We start from the raw sequence: 21,049 nt of genomic DNA, 5'->3' as shown, positions 1-21,049 counted from the left end.
AAAGTCAAAATGTTAAGTTTAAAGGCTCAAAGTCTGAGATAAAAAGTCAAACTTATTAGTTCAAAAGGCCAAAACAAGAAATTTAAAGGCACAATACTGTTTTTAAAAGGCAAATATTTGACATGGAAAGTCAAAATCACAAGTTTAAAAGGTAACAATATTAATAAGAATTTTAAATTGTGAATCTTGAAGGTTAAACATGATATGAAAAGGTCAAAACATGAAAAAATCAAAGTCATAAGTTTAAGTCAGAATTGAGATGCAAAATTGAAAATGTGAAATGACAACACTGATTTCTTTTCCCACCTTCCTGATTTCGTTAATCTAATTATTTGGACTCGTTCTTTACTTTTTCAGATTTTTATAATTTAACAAGGATCTTTAAAATCATCAAGTTAAAGTTAGCATGTTTATACTGGAGGAAATCTGCAGACCTCGTACCGATGGGCCAGTTATAACAGAACGATCTTATGATCTTGCGGGCTGGATACAACTGTACCACAGGCTGGATTTGGCCCCCGGGCCTTGAATTTGACACCCCTGGCTTAGATTATCAATTACAAGCATTGCAACAAAGATATTGCAAAATAATTTGAATGGAGAATTTCATTTCTGGAACCAGCACCACCAAAAAAGTGGGTGAGCACTGTTGAGTTGTGTAGTTTAGGAATTACAGCTGCCAACTAGGGTGGCCAATCAGATTTCCAGGATGGTCATGGCCACCTTGGACCAACCCCTAGATACACCTTTGATCTGGTCCTGTACTCAATATTTTTCATTAATCTGCACTATCCCATTTCAAATAAACATAACTGTTATCATTTAAATTATATGAACATAATGAATAAAAAAAGTTGCATGGGCTTTAATTAGAAGTTTAAAGGTAGGTACAAATCACAGAAAATACTGCAGTATAGGCTACTGAAAACTCCTATCTTTTGAATAGTAATAATGATGATTATCACTAGTATTATTAAAATAAAAATTTACCATTTTTCTTGCAGTGAAGTTCACTTTTATCTGACAAATTGATCTCAATTTAGTAGAAGCATAATGCAATACTTCGAGAGTATTTTTAACAAAAGTTTGAGACAAGTGAATGCTTTCTGTGGTTATATCATCCTTACTAACAGATGTTTCATATTATAGCATCGGAACAGCTCAACCATTTGTGTAAAGCTCTGAAAGATAAGTGTGTGTATTGTAAGAGCAGAGATGGACTGGCATATGTTGATATTTTTCTATCATTATTTAAATCGTTTTGGAGCTTTCTAACAAAGACCAAGAGCTTGAGAAAGGGGCGTGTTCGTTAGTCTTTCGCTGGCACATTCACGGTTTGGTCGACTGGTGGAGAGTGGGAGAGAGAGAGCGAGGGGAGGAGGAGGAGGAACTAGTGGTGGAAAAAGTTAAAGTAAAAATGGCTTCCTTGTCTTTGGAGTCTGCAGAACAATCTGAGAGCCGCCCGGAGGAGCCGACGGCATCGGAGATCAAAGACGAGAAAGATACAATCAACCTTTCGGAAGAGTTGCTCAAAAGTTTTCAAAAATCGGCTCTGAGTTTCTCCACTGACCAAGTATCATGTCTGTGCGAGGCCCTCCTGCAGGCGGGCAATGTGGATCGCCTGTGGAGATTTCTATCCACCATACCTCCTTCGTCCGAGCTGCTACGTGGCAACGAGACCCTGCTGAAGGCCCAGGCACTGGTGGCTTTTCATCGGGAGGAATTCAAAGAGCTGTATGCCATCCTGGAGAGCCACGACTTTCACCCCTCAAACCATGGGTTCCTGCAGAACCTGTACCTGAAAGCCCGCTACAAGGAGGCGGAGAGGTCCCGGGGCCGCAGTCTGGGCGCAGTGGACAAGTACCGGTTAAGGAAAAAGTTTCCCCTGCCTAAAACCATCTGGGACGGAGAGGAGACCGTGTACTGCTTTAAAGAAAAGTCTCGAAACGCCCTGAAAGAATGCTATAAGAGCAACAGGTACCCCAATCCGGATGAGAAGAAAAACCTGGCCAAAGTGACTGGACTGTCCCTCACACAGGTCAGCAACTGGTTCAAGAACCGCAGGCAGAGGGACAGGACCCCGTCAGGGACCCACAGCAAAAGGCAAGACTAACAAACCCATTTACTGATTCAGAGTGAAAATGTGTTCGTCTGGACGCAGAGCTGCTCTGTAAACAACTTAGTTTATTCCTGTCGTAACTATTCGTTAGTCTATGTTGAGTTTAATGACAACAGCGATTACCCAGTCTAGCCCTAATACTACCAGACCAAACCCTCATGGTAAACAAAGACCTACAAGCCTACACAGATCAGTATAGAGCGAGAGCGTAGCTACCCAGTAAACTACACAATAACAGGATTATTCGCCAAAAAAATGCACACATTTAGGTTATTGTCAGAGGAGCTGACTTTTGACAGCAGTGCAGCCACACAGGTCTGAGACAGGAGCATGTTGCTTTGTTATGAAATGTGAGATCCAGGCGCCCACCGTGGCTCAAGTTTCCTGAAACCCTGCACCTCTGCCTGGGCCTGCAGGGTGACCCAGGTTAGAAAAAATTCAACTGAGAGGAGGTGGGGGTGGTAAACAGAGAAAGACAGAAAATCCTCTCAGTGTGCTTTCACACAGACTGAAATCTGTGAGTTTTTACAGCCACTATTTCACCAAGTAAAAGGGGAAAAGATAAGAGAGAATACAGCAGACTTATCTTATCAGACCCAAGAGTTTTTGGTGGTCTGGCTGTCTGTCTGTATGGTCAACCAGGGTGACACATATTTATGACTTAAAGAGTTTTTAAAAACCTCACCTAACCTCTCGTCAACACAGTGTATTATCCACTCTGGAATATACTTGATTTTGTTTTAATGCTGACAAAGAGATGCAAGAAAAATATATTTAAAACACACATGTTGCAAGTTTATTGCTAAAGCAGCTCATGAAAAGGCCACTCCTGCTAATCTAGTCACAGTAATAATTTACGTTTTTACCTTTGGTTTGTATTCCTAATCTGTATTTAGTTATACATTCAATCAGCAAAGACAGAGAATGTCTATAATGTAGTCAAAGAAACTAGTTGTCTCTCTTAAATAATCATCACTTTTTGTACCATCAATACTAAACATTGAACAATTAAGACAATTTGAGCACTCATTACGATTGCCACCTTTCATATAAGGAGCTGCCTAAATATATATATGTAAAGTTTTAGCTGAAAGATATTGCTGATTGAAATTATGTTTTTACAGTTTCCAGTTAAAACTATTTAAAAAATTTTTTTCAAATCTGTGTTTTTGAGTTGTTTACATTTTGTAGAAGTTTTAATATATTACTTATTTTTAAAATTTAATTTTCAAAGCAGTTTCATGACAATATAAAATAAAAACAGATGCAATCCTGCAAGACAGAACCCGATTTAGACCAGATTTAGTCTGTATGTGTGTTTTAATTTTACTGTTTAATTGCTACCATTGTGTAAATAATGATACTTCTTGAAGCATATGAATGAGGGAGCTGTGATGTGATTGAGAGAGAGCACGCATGAGCAAGAGATGGTTGTGTACGTCAGGCTGTGCGTGTTTTTATGTGTGCGCATGTGTGTCTGCAAGAGAGCTAAACTCTGGGAGACCAACAAAGATGGCAAATTTTGTTGTTTTTGGCGTTGGCTATGGCCCACAGTACCCTGCACTGAGTTAGTGAAAGCTTATACAAAGCTGGAAAATGTCCTGTTGTATAAGAAGAGTGGAGGTCCTGATTAAAAAAAAACAAAAAGTTGAACGCTTCAGTATTATACATTATAGCTAGCAAAACATTCTGGTGAGAGGAGTTATGAATTAGCCTCATGTTATTGTATTGCACACACAACTGCCACAAACGCTGATGTAGACAGCTGTTATGATCAGACGTTTCTGTGCTCGTCATCGATGTGTTAAACGAGCAACCACCAGCATCTAAAGGTGAGATAATACAATCATGGCTGTCACCTGTAAATTTTAATAATTGTGATAAAACGTCTATTTATCTCTCTGAAAGTGGAGTGTGTATCTAACCCTAACCAGTTGCTGTATCAATATATGAAAAGTACAGATTAATTTTATGTTGTTGTGCATCGTAAGATCTGCCGTGTTTTGAGGAATAGCGATGCAGGTGGTGGTCATGCACCTGAAATCAGTATGTTAGTGGACTGTTGTTGCTTGTCGTAATAGGAGTTACAGTTGCAAGAAAAAGTAAGTGAACCCTTTGGGATTTCTGCATAAATTGTTCATAAAATATGTTCTGATCTTTATCTAAGTTACAACAATAGACAAACACAGTCTGCTTAAACTAATACCGCACAAAAAATGATATGATTTCATATTTTTATTGAACAAAACATGTAAACATTCACAGTGCAGGGTGGAAAAAGTATGTGAACCCCTAGGCTAATGATTTCTCCAAGAGCTAACTGGAGCCAGCAGTCAGCCAACCTGAAGTCCAGTCAAGGTGATGAGATTGGATGTGTTGGTTAAAGCTGCCCTGCCCTATAAAAAACACACAACAGTTGTTCTCAAGAAGCATTGCCTGATGTGAACCATGCCTGGCACAAAAGAGCTCTCAAAAGACCTACAATCAAGAATTTTTGACTTGCATGAAGCTGGAAAGGGTTACAAAAGCATCTCTAAAAGCCTTGATGTTCATGTGTCCATGGTAAGACAGACTGTCTACAAATGGAGAAAGTTCAGCACTGTTGCTACTCTCCCTAGGTGTGGTCATCCTGTAAAGATGAATGCAAGAGCACAGAGCAGAATGCTCAATGAGGTGAAGAAGAAAAATGATTTCCCAAGTTTATCAAGACATTTTGCAGGAAAACTTAAGACCATCTGTCCGCCAACATAAGCTCAACAGAGGATGGGTGATACAACAGGACAGCGACCCAAAGCATAGAAGTAAATCAACAACAGAATGGAATGGCCCTGTCAGAGTCCTGACCTCAGCCCGATTGAGATGCTGTGGCATAACCTCAAGAGAGCGATTCACATCAGACATCCCAAGAATATTGCTGAACTGAAACAGTTTTGTAAAGTGGAATGGTCCAAAATTCCTCTTGACCATTGTGCAGGTCTGATCTGCAACTACAGGAAACATTTGGTTGAGGTTATTGCTGCTCAAGGAGGGTCAACCAGTTATTAAATCCAAAGGTTCACATACCTTTCCCACCCTGCACTGTGAATGTTTTACATGGCTTGTTCAATAAAAACATGAAAACATATCATTTTTGTGCAGTATTAGTTTAAGCAAACTGTTTGTCTGTTGTTGTGACTTAGATGAAGATCAGAACACATTTTATGACCAATTTATGCAGAAATCCAAGAAATCCCAAAGGGTTCACATACTTTTTCTTGCAGCTGTATTTTTGGTGTCAGTTGTCAAAAAAAAAAAGCGCTAAATATTGATTATTGGGCGATTTTTTTTTGTGCCTTCTGGCAGTTATTGGACAAGTTTTGGGCTGGAAACTATCAACTGTAGAGCTGTTCGTCTAGCACTGCCATACAGTAGTTTATGAAGTGGAGCTTGTCGGTGGTGCTGCAAAAAAAAAAAAAAACGCTGTTAGTGTGGCTCTTTGTTCATGTTAATGATAAAGAAATGTGGTCAAGGTTTGATAAAGCTGCCACTTCTCTACAGCTACCTCCCAGCTTATAGCTGCAGTGGGTAGGGATGCAACTAAAGACTATTCCTATAGTTGACTAGTCGCAGAGAACTGGAACAATTAGTCGGGTGGCTCGCTGTGGGATCCCTTGATGGCTTTGACAACAGCTAGAAAAAAGAGCTTGACTTTCTTACAAACATATGAACTAAAAATAAGGACAGCAAGTCAGAGTTCTTCATTCAGAAATCTATTTCATAACACTTTATTGCTCATACTATTAAACTTTCATTTCAAGTAATATTTTTGTCTAGGCTTTTAACATAAGTGTTGAAGTAAAGTTGAATGATTTTCTTTTATTTTATGTTGGTTAGAGTTTGCTCCACTGTTTAAGTGTTGACAAGTAGCGAAAGAGATGATCTCCCTATGTAACGTGTTAACATCAGAGGTAGAAATGGAATGAGGGGAAAAAAGGCCACCGTAACTTTAAACTATTGAGTTAGAAGTAAAAAGGGAAAGGGTTGTGTCTGTAGCTTTGTTGTGTTAAATTAATGTTAAAAGCCAGGACAACATTGCCAGTGGATGACCAACGTTTGCTAGCATAGAAAGTAAAAATGCATTGTCTATGTGCTCCTGTGATGTAAGGACTGCTTTACACATTTTACCAGAAATCTTTCTTTTTGACCATTGAGAGTGAAATATTCCCGGACTTATAAAAGTTTTAGGATGTGCAGGTGTTGCATCAGGCGCTGCCATTTCTCTCTGTTTTTCTTTTCCTGTCTATCACTGTTGAGCATGCGCAACTCTCGACAAAGATAGTATGAATGACAGATGGCTCACTCCCAAGCATCTCAGCTTGAGAAAACGTTTTTCAAAAACATTAGCAACACACTGCATGAAAGAAAGGTGTGAGGACACAACAAACGTATCATTGACAATAAGATTTGTTGGCGATGAAGTCATCATCAATTATTGTTGACAAAGGCAATGAATCATTGCATTCCTTAGGAGTAGCAACCATTGAATATAATAGTATCAGCGAAAAGCTCGTTTATGTTCAATACATGCATGAAAATAGATCAGTGTGTTTCTAACTTTACAACCATCATTAACCTCATACTGACGTGCATCTATTATGTTAGAGTGGACATTGAAGGAAAGGTCTGCCCTCTGCTCACTTGTGCACTTGCAGGTGTCTGTCTTTGCGCCCAGGTGGGCTAACATCATTGATTATGTTTGTATTTTCTAATAACTAACTCACTATTCGTATATTGCCTCAGAAAACTTGATTAAATTCTTTTAAATGTGTGTTCTTCACTGTGTTTGTTACTCTGGGTTGAACTGTTGGCCGCATTGCTCAACACTGCCTCATGATTGGTGGCGGTATTGCAACGTTCGATCCATATCCATGTTTGAAGACCACAGACTAAAAATGGACGAAATGAACCGAGAGTATGGACAGAATTGTACGCCGTATCTTTATGCAGTTCATTAATGAGCCTTTATGGTACAACTAAACCCCTCCCATAACAATCAATAACCCATTTTGAAGCAGGTCAGCAGAATAGCCCAAACCTTTTTGTCTACCATGAAAAGCTTTCAGTGTGGCTCTTCGGCCTTGTTTTAATAAAGAAATGTGTTCCAGTTCTGATAAAATGGCTGCTGTTACTACATCCAAGCCAATCACTACCAGCAGCCATTGTACATTATATACTGGCTCACAGTACTGAGAGAAATCTGTTGAGATGAGATTATATTGTGTGCAATAAGGAGGCATGTATTACAGATGTGGCTCACTGAGATATGATAATTGAGATTATGATAAAAAAAGAGCATGGAAGATAACAAGCGGGCATGCAGAAATCACTGTGAACTGAACTCGGGGGAGCTTTTTGGAGGCCATCCCTCATTTGACAGACAACTTTATGGAGCTGCACCAGAAAAGACAATCAGTTGAGGTTTTTGCTTTTTTCCTCGAATTGTGCACAATACTGCGCCGCTCTCTCTCTTCCTCGCTCAACCCCCTGTACTGTATCACTGCTTGTGCTTGTGGGATGAAGCAACCTGGCAGCGGCTCTTTTAAACAGCTTTTCTCCCTTCTTATGACCAAAACACACATTCAAAGAAGACTGTGACATATTTACTTACTAAAACCTGCAGTGTATTTTCGAAAGATTTCTCAATTCAAGTAACGTGATTAGCGGACCTCAGCAGTGCATCTCGTAACTTTGCAGTGGGTCTGCACCAGCTAATTTGTTCTGAAGTAGTTAAATCAGAAAAAAAGACAAAAACCTCTCAAATCAAGGGTAAAACATAGTTATAATACAATGTTGATAGGACATCTGTGACTCCCTCAAAATCTACCCTGTCACCCCCCTTCAATTCCAGAGATGGTTATAGTTTAAAATGATAAGCTATTTATAGAGCCCTGCTAACTTGTTCTTTATTTTTGACATATTTTCTCTTTTTCCAGTGAGTCTGATGGAAACCACAGCACTGATGATGAGGCGAGCCCAATGGATGACACTCCTGACAAACTAGAGGAGACTTCTGGCTCCACAGCCTCCATCATCTCTCTCTCTGCTGTGCCCTGCAGCACAGGAGGCCAGCTGATCCTCAACGGCTCTGGTGGCTTTCTCACATCCTCTCAGCCATTACTTCTTAATGGAAACTCCCTCATCTCCAGCAACGGCGGCGTCATCATCAATGGGCTGAACTTGGGCGACTGCCAGACCGTCACACTGAGTCCTGTTGCAACTAACTCTCCTCTGATACTGAATGGGGCTCAGGTCATAACCAAACCTACTGTCAGCATGCAGCAGCAGCAAACAGTGTCTGTGACAGAGCAGGTTTCAGCCATGGATGCCAATCAGAGCAGTCTCCCAGCAGTTGTTCTTAGCCCCAATGCCACGACAACCACAAACCCTCCATCCACCATTTCTCTTCCTCTCCAGACTAAGACAGAAAGCAGCAATGCAATGGATTTCATTGCTGTGTGCAAATCAGAAGACAGCAGCCCAACAGTATCTTCCTCCTCTTCATTATTATCCCCCTCTTCACCGACTCTGTCCTCCCCAGCCAGTCTGTCCTCACTAGTCTTGACGCAAAGTGCCCAACAGCAGGAGTCATTCACCCTCCCAGCATCAATTTCCTCTCCTGAACCTCTTACCAGTCCACAACGGGAGTATGCCATCATAGCTGGTGCTGGCTCCCAGTTAAACACTTCTCACTCTGTGGTCGTCTCCAGCAGCTCCACCCCTCAGGTTTTCTCTCTGCCCCAGGTAGTGCCTTCCATCCAGGGGATACCAGTATCCCAGCTGGTACAGCCCTCTGCTGGAGCACAGTTATCCCAGTGCCCCCAGTTGGTCCCAGTGTCCCCACTTACCTCACCAACACCTCATTTTCAAAGCCAAACAGTGAACACAGGCAGCAGACTGGTGCAGCACCAGCAGAATGCATCAACTCCACCTCAAGGTGCCACCACCATAGTCTCCATCTCTCAGCTGCCACAAAAAGCAGCACAGCACTCAGTGGACCAAAGCACAAACTCAACATCTAACAAAGCCCAGGTCCCACAGGTTTTCTCCATCTCTTCCCCGACGCAGGTGGTCCCAGTCCCCCAGGCAAAAGGCACAACTACAGCGCAGTTAGTCTCCCCATCCATGCCCCAGCTTGTCCCAGTCTCCCCAATCCAAACTTCATCTACCATCACCTTTCCTCAGGTGGTTCCTGCTAGTCCTTCTCTCTCCATTCCCTCTGCTGGAGTGCCTCTACAGATCCTGACCTCTGCTCCTACAGCTCCAGGGGTCCCACAGAGTCCTCTGAGAATAAACCAGCTGAGGCCCATCCAGGGTGTGGTTCCTCCAACCAGCATGGCTCCTGGTGTGCAGCTCCTCAACTCTGGGATCATTCAGCTGCCCTCTGCTCCACCAGGTACTCTGACTTCATTAGATATTTACAAATAAAGAGCACCTAAAGAAAACTGTTATTTTAAACATTTCAGACATTAAATTTCATTTTTCCCCTTGTATATGAAATTAAAGGTCCAGTGTGGAATATTTAGTAGCATTAAGTGGAACAAACTTGGTTAAAATTGTTATTGTTATCAACATCACAGTGTGGAGGCAAAATTTCATGGCACATATAGACACAAAATGCTGCGCTAGCTCAGCCTTGTTATAACTAAGATGTCTCATGAGAATATTTTTTTTCTATGGATAAGTCTAGCTACTACAGACTTGAATTTGTTATGTACTATTAGGTCATAAAGCATTGCATGTTCTGATTACATGTGCAGCTTATGGAGAGGATGTTAATAGCCTTTCAAATTGAGACTTCCCAAATCCCCTTTTCACATTTACCTGCTTAAATGTCCTATAGGCAGCTGTCTGAAACTTGACAAACTCAATTGCAGAGAGGGTTCTGGCTGCAGACTGTTCATCTCTGACGGCTACTCTCACAGACTGTTTATCTGAGACGCCGTATATCTCAGAAAGGAAGTGCCCTAATTTGCCAGAACAACGTAATTCCAGTTTTAGATTTTATTTCCACTCTATTCATAAACAAAGCCTGGCATTGACGTTGATGAAATAACTACATGGTAAAGATTACAGACTAAGCAACATTTCATAAATAAAAAAACAGAAAAATGTCAGAGGAATTATATTATGTATTAATCTGCTTTAGAAATAGTTACACAAGCAGTGACTCGCCTTAGTTTCCCTATCTTTAGCTACAGCCAACATATCTATGCTAGCTATGTAATTATCGTTACTACATAAGGCAGTGTAGCTAAGTTTGCTTTAACAACGTGAGCTTCAGCAAATGTAGCTAGAGCTGACCCAGCTACTTAGATAGCAAATCTATGTAGCTTATTTAGCTGCTTGTAAGCATAACCTTAGCTATGTAGCTACGTTATCTACATAGCTTACACAGATAACTGAGCTACGTAAGCTTCATTTGCTGGGTTGGAATGTTTTCATTTAGGATAACTTTTTCCTGAAAGCAGACTGTTCACTTTTCTTTATTAAATGTTTTGTAATCAGGTTTGGCAGGTAAGGTTGTTTTACTTTTAACTTTTGTTATCCTAACTGTTATTTACATAGATTAACCCTAAATAGAAGTTCAATCCTATTTTAATCCAAAAATTTTATTTTGTATTTCTGTTCTGACATACAGGTGCATCTCAAAAAATTAGAATATCATGAAAAAGTTCAATATTTTTTGTCACTCTTTTCTGAAAGTGAAACCCTTATATTATATAGACTTGTTACACATAGAGTGAAATATTTCAAGCCTTTATTTCTTGAAATATTGATGCTTATGACTTACAGATAAGAAAACCCCAAATTCAGTGTCTCAAAAATTTGAATATTACATAAGATCAATAAAAAAAGGACGTTTTAAACAGAAATGTCAGGCTTCTGAAAAGTATGTTCATTTCTATGCCTTCAATACTTGGTTGGGCCTCCCTTTGCATGAATTACTGCATCAATGCGGTGTGGCATGGAGGCGATCAGCTTGTGGCACTGCTCAGGTGTAATGGAGGCCCAGGTTGCTTTGATAGCAGCCTTCAGGTCATCTGCATTGATGGTTCTGGTTTCTCTCATCTTCCTCTTGACAATACCCCATAGATTTTCTATGGGGCTCAGGTCAGGCCAGTTTGCTGGCCAATCAAGCACAGTAACTCCATGGTCATTGAACCAGATTTTGGTACCTTTGGCAGTGTGGGCGGGTGCCAAGTCCTGCTGGAAAATGAAATCAGCATCTCCACGAAGCTTGTCAGCAGAAGGAAGCATAAAGTGCTCTAAAATGTCCTGGAAGATGGCTGCATTGACTGTGGACTTCAGAAAACACAGTGGACCAACACCAGCAGATACCATGGCAGCCCAAATCATCACTGACTGTGGAAACTTCACACTGGACTACAAGCAATGTGGATTCTGTGCCTCTCCACTCGAACCGAGAAGAGCATCTGCTGGTGTTGGTCCACTGTATTTTCTGAAGTCCACAGTCAACGCAGCCATCTACCAGGACATTTAAGAGCACTTCATGCATAGAGAATCTATGGGGTATTGTCAAGAGGAAGATGAGAGAAACCAGACCCATCAATGCAGATGACCTGAAGGTTGCTATCAAAGCAACCTGGGCTTCTATTACACCTGAGCAGTGCCACAGGCTGATCGCCTCCATGCCACACCGCATTGATGCAGTAATTCATGCAAAGGGATGCCGAACCGAGTAGTGAGTGCATAGAAATGAACATACTTTCCAGAAGCCTGACATTTCTGTTTAAAACATCCTTTTTATATTGATCTTATGTAATATTCAAATTTTTGAGACACTGAATTTGGGATTTTCTTATCTGTAAGTCATAAGCATCAACATTTTAAGAAATAAAGGCTTGAAATATTTCATTCTATGTGTAACAAGTCTATATAATATAAGGGTTTCACTTTCAGAAAAGAGTGACAAAAAATATTGAACTTTTCATGATATTCTAATTTTTTGAGATGCACCTGTATACAGTAGTCTTAGATGGATGGTCTGTGAGAGTGGCCGTCAGAGATGAATGGTCTGCAGCCAGACTGTCTTGTGGGGGAGGAATTTCAGGCAGCATCATTAGACAGCTTAATTCATGCCGTGATGGTAAAGTTCAGACAGCTGCAACTGTGGCCAGCCATGTTAAACTGTCTCTTTATGTTTAGATGATACTGGTATCCCTAATTTTACACACTGTACTTTTAACTGAAGATTTCAAGTTTTTAAGACTTGGATTTTGCATTATATAGACATAAGAACTTATTAAATAAATCTGTTATCAATGTTAATTTAAGTAACTTCTTACTAAAATGTAGCCAAGAAGCCTGTCACAAAAGAACTACACGGGTTCTCAGGTCTTGCTTTTTGTAATCTTTCATCATTAATCAACATTGCAGGTAACCTCCTACTCGGTGGAAGCCCTTACCTGAGTGTCCAGCAGGGCAAGCTTATTTTGACAATCCCAGCAGGCATCCAGCTAACCAGTGTCCCCCTGAAACCAGTCCCTGAAGCTCCATCTGTCTCTGCTAATGGCCTGAGTCCCATCCTCAACACCTCTGCTCCTCCAGTAGCCTCCCAGCCCTCAACCACCTCCACCCCGACCCCCAGTGTTCTCACATCATCCCCCCTTAACTTCATCAACTCTTCTCCACCATACTGCGCTCCAGAGACTGGGACACCTGCCGCTCCCTCCCCTCACTCACTGGACCACGCAGCCACCCCCACAACTCCAAACACAATAACTCCTGAGAGTATGCTCACCCTCAGTCCAATGTACAGTGGAGTGACACCCAGCAGCCAGCTCTCCCAAACAGCCTGGAGCCCCGTGCCCCTCTCCACTTCAGGTGGTCTGACTCTGTTTGACGTGCGCAGCAAAGGAGATCTACCTGTAGACCCGGCTTTGTTGGGCCTTCCTGGAGGAGAGTCACTGCTGCTGGGAAGCCCCTCGTCAGAGCAGGATGTGGAGACTAACTCAGCACTGGGGAATCCAGAGGGGATGGATGGAGACACCAAGATACTTACTCAGCTCCAGTCTGTCCCGGTGGACGATGAGCTGGGCCTGTAGTCTGTTTACGTTGCTGTTTTGCAACCCCATGTCTCAAAAAACAAAAAGAAAAACACACAGGAGGTTACTGAATCTGACATTTGATTTTTTTTTTTTTTTTTTGTTAAGAGATCTGAAGTTTTAGTCAACTTTTTTGATCCTTCTAAAATGTACTGTATGTAGGTTCTGGCATTTACAACAATGCTCTCTCAGCAGGGCCGTCATGGTCTTAGCTGGCACTTTTCAGAAAAATCCTTTGCAGCTGTACTTCACATTGACAGAGCGGCTGACATGATGCCTCTGATTTATTTTTATTTTTTTAAGTTAAAGCCGTACGTGCCTTATTGGACTTATCAGATGCAGACAGAGGAACTACAATGGATTATACTGCTTAACCCAGTTACAGGTCCTGATGTTAGACTATACTATATACAGTAAGATACCATTACTTCACCTTTTCCCCTCAGATCATCTTTGCAGTTCTGAGGACTGCACATCGAGTTAAGCTGTTTTTAAAATGTGTCCAGTTTATGTGGATCCACTGTAGAAAGTTTACACCAGACAATCTAGCAAAGACATAAATCTATAAATCTTTGAGTATTGCTGTCATCTCTTTCTGCATCACAGTCTGAAAATACTAATCCAGCTACACTCCAGGAATACAGGGAAGACGATATTCTTCACAAATAGAACAGAGTTATGTGCAACCATAATTACACACTAGCTTTAAAGATACACAACAGTGTTTAATTGCAACAAGTTACTGAAGTCTGGGTTGAAAAACGCACCCCAACTGCATTTTGTTAGAGAACTGTTTTGAATTACTTAGTCCCGTAAGTACCAGTATAACAGAGGAAATAAAAAGGTCTATACTCTATGCAATACATATTTAGTTTTTAATAGAATAATATGATTGTGAAATGTTTGTACTCTTGGGAGATGATTGAAAGCTTTTAAATATAGAAGCATGACAGTGCATTACACTAATGGTTTGCTGTGATCCCACGTAGTGATATTAGTATCATTGCATCCAAAATATCTTTTTTTAATTAAGTGCCTTATTTTCTAAGCTTCAATGTTTGTTGTTTGGTAAAGTGTGATTATTTTTTACAGATGTTTAAACTGCCTTACACCCAACCAAATCTTGGCATTTACTTCATGGACTTTCAGTAAATGGCTACACCTTTTCTCCATGTTCAATCTCTGTTGAAACGTAATGTGACAATTTTATTTGCATGATCGTAGCTCTCTCTTCTGTATTTGTATATTTTGCACCTTTTATAGACTCAATGTTTACGCTGCCCTGCTGTGTTGTTCTGCCAGTGGTTGAGCTCACATTGAAGTATGCTATTCTTTCCTTATTGACTAAAGCCTTTAGGAAAAAAAGCTTAAAAAGTAACTTAACCCTGGAGTTTCAGCTGAGATGCATGTACCCTGAAATAAAAATGCCTCTAGAATGTTATGAACAGCCCTATCAGGGAGGGGTTTAAGCTCCTTCGCATCACCACCATCAGCGCAACATCATACAGACTGTGCTGCTTTTGCAGATTTTTTTGTTAGCCATTATGTAAAAACCATACAAAACAGACAGCACAAGCTACTTGATTGTGAACAATGGTATAGTACTCCTGTAGAAACACAGGTCCATTTGTAAGCCTCATTTTGAGAAAATCATGGTTTATTCTAACCTGACATGCCAGGTGTATTTGTTTCACACATCCTTCTGGGAAACCTCTCATACTAAGGTTTTGGAAAAGGCAGAGCCATTGAAAAAAAAAACTCAGAGGGTGATTGGATGAACATTCTGTCTGTCACATCTTTATAGGCCAATCAGAGCAAAAAAAACATGTGGCGTAGCCGCTACCGAGAAGTGAACTCCATAAAGAACTATATAATGTGAACCATGGTGACTGTAGACATGTCAGTACACGACTTCTGTTGTTTTTGAAAAGAAAACAACTCAATGCTGTTCTTTGTTCTTTTAACGAAGAAATGTCAAGTTTTGATAAAACTCACGCTTTAGCAGCATCCACGCTAATGTCTTCTGCCATAACTGCACTGGCCTCTTGTTGCTGCTTGCTTACGTCACGACTCTGCTGCGTCTGACAGTGCTGCCCCTCATCGTTGATTGGTCCTGTCACTTTCTAACCGGCCCCAAACAGTTCAGATGGGAGCTTTGCAAGATGGATTCGCCAGTGTAAAAGACGGAAACAGGCGACTCCATCTGCTTTGCAAGGTTAGGTTTAGTTGTGATCTAGGGGGAAAAAAAAAAGAGAGTACACTACCCACAATCCTTATCTCTGTCAAGGGGGTAACTGGACTGGACTTGATTGAGGTTCTTGATGTTTCGCTTTTTCTCCAAAAGGCTTCTTCAGTCAGTTCAGTCCATAACTGAAGAAGCCTTTTGGAGGAAAGGTGAAACATCTTCAGGAACCTCAATCAAGTCCAGTTGCTCCCTTGACAAAGATTTATAGAACCATGACATTAATGAATTAAAACCTACACGGTCACTGTCCAATCAGCTCAGCTCAATCAGCGTCTTTTCAGAAGAGGTGGTAGTTACACGTGTGGTTTAGTTGTACTGCAAGCTGGTGAGGAGACTAGCTCAGGAGTAGCTATAGCAACAGTTTTATCTGAACTGGACAGCATGTTAAAAGAAGAGCAAAGACCTGCACCAAAACCATTTTTTTGCAGAAAAATAGGTTTTCACTTCTCTGCCTAAGAGCTTTGGTGTGAATTTGCTGTAATTAACAACATTGATTTAATGTTAAGCTGGTAAACAGTGACTGCTGGGGAGGCGTTTAGTGTCGATGTAGTGACAGCAGCAGTTTTATCAGAACTGGACATTTATTTATAACAAGAAGAGCAAAGAACTGCACTAAAAACTTTTAATTGCAGAAAAGATGTTTCGCTTATTCCTGGCCGAGACATGAGTTTGATTCACCAGCTGGCAATGAATGACAGTACGCTGCCTGTTGAGCACAGGTTGTGTTTTTTTTTCACCAAGGCTATGCATTCCCACTACATCATATGTTTTCTTGCTCTGACAGGCCCAAAGATTTTTTTTTCGAAGGCTATGCCCTTCCCAAATCCAGACTTTGGGCTGTTTTCCAGATTAAAGTGAAATACATCCCATATGTAAAACAGTCTATCTGGCACGTCAGGTTAGGAGTTACCTGTGAACTTTGGCTGTCATCTGCCACTACTAAAGTTCATTGTTATGGTAATTACAGAGGATTTGAATTGGGAGATTTCCATCCAACACCACAGCTGTTGGAAAAGTGGCAGGTCTCTGTTGAGCTTTGTGTTGACTAAAGCTGGCACCACCTGCTCCAGATCTGCCAATAGAAAAAAATTTAAATTGCAGTAGCCAGGTTTCAGTCTGCACAGGGCAGTTGCTATTCATATTTCAACACAATACTTAGGATTTAAATACTTGATCAGCAACACTATTAAACACCTATCTGAAAACGTGGTCTGGGGGTTAAGTTACTCTTTAATCATAAAACAGGCCTCTGATATCCCTAACACTCCTCTTCATGTGAGCCTTCCCTTGTCATAACACGGGTAGAGGTTTGACTTTTGGCCATTTATGGTACATAAAAACTACACTTCTGTGTCGCATCCAGTTACAATAATGGCCTTGGTGAGTGTGTGTGTTTTTATTAATATGTTTGTCTTTTTGTACATGTAATCTATTTAAAGCATGCATATTCAATCTAGTTTTAACAGAAAGAAAATTGATTCCTCTAGAGAAACACCAATAGGAAGTGGTTTTCATGTTCACTTGGAAGGTCATATTGTTGTATAAAGCATAATCCGATAAAGTGTATGAAACTAATTTTGATGGCATAATTGTACTGAAATGCACCAGGTCATCCCCTCTTTATACATTTTAGGGTTATTTGTTCTAAGTGACCTCTGGGTAGATTATTGAACAGCTTTGACAAATCACTTTAGGTAAAATTTTGCTGGGTAAAGGGAAATGTTTCCAGTATGTTAATTATGGTCCTTTTTTTAAGCTTTTCATACCAAAGTTTGTAGACATTAAAGCCTCTGTGGGCTTAACGCACATTTATACCCATCTGTTTGTACCCTAGGTTCATTTTTGTTTTTTTACATCTTTTCCTACCTGATATGTAATGACTCCAGATTTAACCAAAGATGATGTATTTTGATAGACTTTTCACAGTTTTGAAAGGGATCATTTGTTTGTCATTCAATATCTTGTTTTTCTCGTTTTTGTATTCAAATGCATTCTATTTTTTTATATTTCATATTGTAATAAACTACATTTACAGAATGATTTTGTTGTTTTAATAAGACTACTCTGAGGACTCAGCTTCTAATTTGTCTTGCAAATTTTATTCAAATGTATATTCTTTCTCCTCTCGCTCTGTGTCTGTATTCAATAGCAAAGGTCTAAAATGTTTGTGAGCGTGTGCATGCATGTATTTGTACAAGAGGAGGAGGGATGCAATGGTGTGTTGTTTAAACCCTGATGGTCTCAGGTTACCTGTGATTTGATTCTGTCAGGGCATGATGAGAAAAGATAAACACATTTACCTTCACATGTTCAGGCACAGATGAGCCACAAAGCTCCACCGAGGATTCAGATCACCGTAAAACAAATTCAGAGAGAGAGTTAGATTTTTTCACACACACCTTGGTTCAACTTTAGACTAATAGCAATGGTCTTCACAGCAGAACAGGTGGCATGTGTGTGTGAGGTTCTACTGCAGAGGGGTTGCATGGATCGCCTTGCTATGTTTCTCCGCACTCTCCCTTCTCCCTCCTCCCCCTCCTTCACTCCTTGCCCCTGGGAACTGGAAAGTGTGCTGAAGGCTAAAGCTGCAGTAGCCTTTCACCAAGGCCACTTCACTGACCTCTACACCCTGCTGGAGGGCTTCCCCTTCTCCACACGCAGCCAACCACTCCTGCAGCAGCTCTGGCTACGAGCCCACTATACAGAGGCTGAAAGGCAGAGGGGACGACCCCTGGGAGCTGTGGGGAAGTATCGGCTGAGGAGAAAGTTTCCTCTACCGCACACTATCTGGGATGGAGAGGAGACGAGCTATTGTTTCAAGGTAGGAAAAATCTTATCTTTTCCCTCGTACCTGATTTGCTTTACACCTTTGATTTGGCTTCATTGTTCTCTATAACCATCTAGGCTACAGTAAGGTTATTAACAGATTAAAATTTGCATCTTTTAAAATATGATCCTCTATCAGATAACAGGCTACAATATACACTGCATTCTAAAAGTACTCAGACTCCCTTCACCTTTATAAATTTTTCTTATTTTGTAGCGTGATGCTACAGTTGAAAAAAATCTATTCTCGTTATTTAGAATCAGTACCTCTGAATGACAAAGTTAAAACAGAATTCAGATTTCCCCCCCCCCCTCAAATTTATTAAAAATAAAAAACTGAAATATCGCATTGACATAAGTATCCAAACCCTTTGCAAAAACACTTCAAATTTAGCTCAGATTCCTCCCATTTCTCTCAGTCCTTCTACCTTGATTGGCATCCACCTGTTGTAAAATAAATCAATTGGACATGAATTGGAAAGGCTTGTGTTTTGCACTTAGTAAAGGCTCCATTTAGCCCACATCGGTGGAGGGCTGCAGTAGTGGTTGTCCTTCTGGAACGTTATCTCGACACAGGATGTCTGGAGCGCAGTCAGAGTGACCATTGGGTTCTTGGTCATCTCTCCTATTAGGGCCCTTCTCCCCTGATTTCTCAGTTTGGATACATAACCAGCTCTTGGAAGAGTCCTGATTGTGTCAGACTTATTAAATTTGAGAATTATGGAGGCCACTGTGCTCTAAGAAACCTTCAGTGCAGCAGACTTTTTTTTGTAACCTTCCCCTGTTCAATGCATTGTAGCAATCCTGTCTCTGAACTCATGACTTGGTTTTGGCTCTGATATGCATTGTCAGCTGTGAGGCCTTCTACAGAGAAGCATGTGTCATTCCAAATCATGTCCAATCAATTTAATTGGAGGTGGACTCCAATCTAGGAGTTGAAACATCTCAGCAAAGATTAAGAGAAATGGGAGGAACCTGAGCTAAATTCCAGTTGTTTTCCAAAGGTCTGAATACTTATCTCAATGTGATATTTCAGTTTTAATTTTTCATAAATTTGAAAATAATAATAATAACAATAATAATAATAAATAAATAACTTATTTTTTTGACATTGTCATGATGGGGTACTGAATGTAGATAAGTTACAATAAGAATGTTTTTCTTAGACTGTAAGGTGAGGCTGCAAAGAGAAACAAAAAAGTGAAGGAGGTCTTAATACTTTCTAAATGCACTGTATATTATATTGTGCTATAGCTTCATTTTATAAATTTAAACTTCTCCATAGACACAAGCTACTGTAAAGGCAAATAACCCTGTTAACTGCATATCTTTATCAGTATGTTTTTTCATTTGCATATTGAAACGACTTTTGCACAATCAGTGCTTTTCTTTTGATAAGACAATCTAGAATTTTCTCTTTTAGGGTTTCAAACTGACACATTTTCCTCAAATCTGTGAAGGAAGGATAGTCATTTTTTTCTTACTTAAAGATCTTCTACACCTTACAAAATAAAGCTTGGCCGTAAAATCATGAGTTTGGCATGGCAACACCAACTTCAACGCAAGTTGTAGGCCTACTTCGAATTGTCAATTTCTCAGCGTTAGCTTAGCTAGCATCTTTAAATTATCATTTACTCCCCTCTTAGCTGGGTTTATAGCATACTCTAGAACAACTCCATTTTTTGTGCTTTTGTGATGACAAAAAACACCGTTTTTCTTGACTCGACTTAAAAACAGGAAAAATCCCGGAGTGTGCTCCGAGAATGGTACCACCATAAACCGTATCCCTCCACCCGGGAGAAGCGGGAGCTGGCAGCGGCCACCGGCCTAACGACCACACAGGTCAGCAACTGGTTCAAGAACCGGCGACAGAGGGACCGAGCGACGGACATGGACGAATCAAGGAAGGGGTAATTTTAACTTTTATTCTCCGCGAAAAGACACAGGCTAAATGCAAATAGCAGCTAGAGATACAAAAAAGTAACAACGCTTCCCTCACCTAGTCGCGGATGGATACATGATGGCTGCAGCTACTAACCGTTAGCATTCAGTCTTTAGTCAAATACTACGAGCACTAAGGAATGAGAATTACATACTGGGAAAATAACGTCACCCCTATGTAACTCCAGTTGAGAGAGCAAGGGCATCTCCTAAAATACAGAGGCTTGCTTTAAAATAATTTATACAATTCAATGAGAAATATTTTTTAAATCGATATTGCACTGGGTTTTGCGGAGGGATAAAGAAGTCAAACCGTTAAACATATACTTAAAAAGACAGTTTTCTAAGCGTTTACTTTTTTCTGCAAGTTTACATACTTAGTAACATTTATATGAAAGCATAATGGCCTTTGATAAATCGCTTAATCATACACTTCGATAACAACTTTTGGTAGTCTGTGCTGTAGTAGAATATAGATATTAATCAAATTATGTAGCTACATTTTAAATATGATAGCAGCACCCTCTTGTGGTCAAGTACAGATGCAAAATTCCACTGGGTTTTCATGGACATTACCAGGCAACAGTTGTACTTATCTAATATTTCACATCTCTTTTAGTTTCCAAGTATCTTGCCCTGGCCGAACCTCTGGAGAAATTTGTCCTTCGTCTGATGACACTTCACCTCCAGGCAGCCCACATCCCAAACACTACTGCCCTCCACCTCCACCTCTGTATCACATGGATCAAGGCCTCATATGAGTCCGTCCTTCACAGCTTCAAACAACATATTAAACATTAAATGCCACTTTTC

At 40.4% G+C, this 21,049-nt stretch overlaps 2 protein-coding genes across 2 annotated transcripts; both read left to right on the top strand.

The window, feature by feature from the left end:
* Positions 1 to 1,384: 1,384 nt before the first annotated feature.
* On the top strand, positions 1,385 to 15,056 carry six5 (SIX homeobox 5). Its single transcript, XM_041813389.1, has 3 exons — positions 1,385 to 2,103; positions 8,092 to 9,551; positions 12,557 to 15,056. The coding sequence occupies exons 1-3, from the start codon at positions 1,418 to 1,420 to the stop codon at positions 13,222 to 13,224; spliced, it is 2,814 nt and encodes a 937-aa protein (XP_041669323.1). The 5' UTR covers positions 1,385 to 1,417; the 3' UTR covers positions 13,225 to 15,056.
* A 2,689-nt stretch (positions 15,057 to 17,745) lies between these two features.
* six9 (SIX homeobox 9) lies at positions 17,746 to 21,033 on the top strand. Its single transcript, XM_041798300.1, has 4 exons — positions 17,746 to 17,783; positions 17,885 to 18,290; positions 20,033 to 20,205; positions 20,856 to 21,033. The coding sequence occupies exons 1-4, from the start codon at positions 17,746 to 17,748 to the stop codon at positions 20,995 to 20,997; spliced, it is 759 nt and encodes a 252-aa protein (XP_041654234.1). The 3' UTR covers positions 20,998 to 21,033.
* Positions 21,034 to 21,049: the final 16 nt, after the last annotated feature.

This window comes from Cheilinus undulatus, linkage group 2 (assembly GCF_018320785.1).
Source record: "Cheilinus undulatus linkage group 2, ASM1832078v1, whole genome shotgun sequence".
Lineage (NCBI taxonomy): Eukaryota > Metazoa > Chordata > Actinopteri > Labriformes > Labridae > Cheilinus > Cheilinus undulatus.
This window is presented reverse-complemented; position numbering and strand designations above follow the sequence as displayed.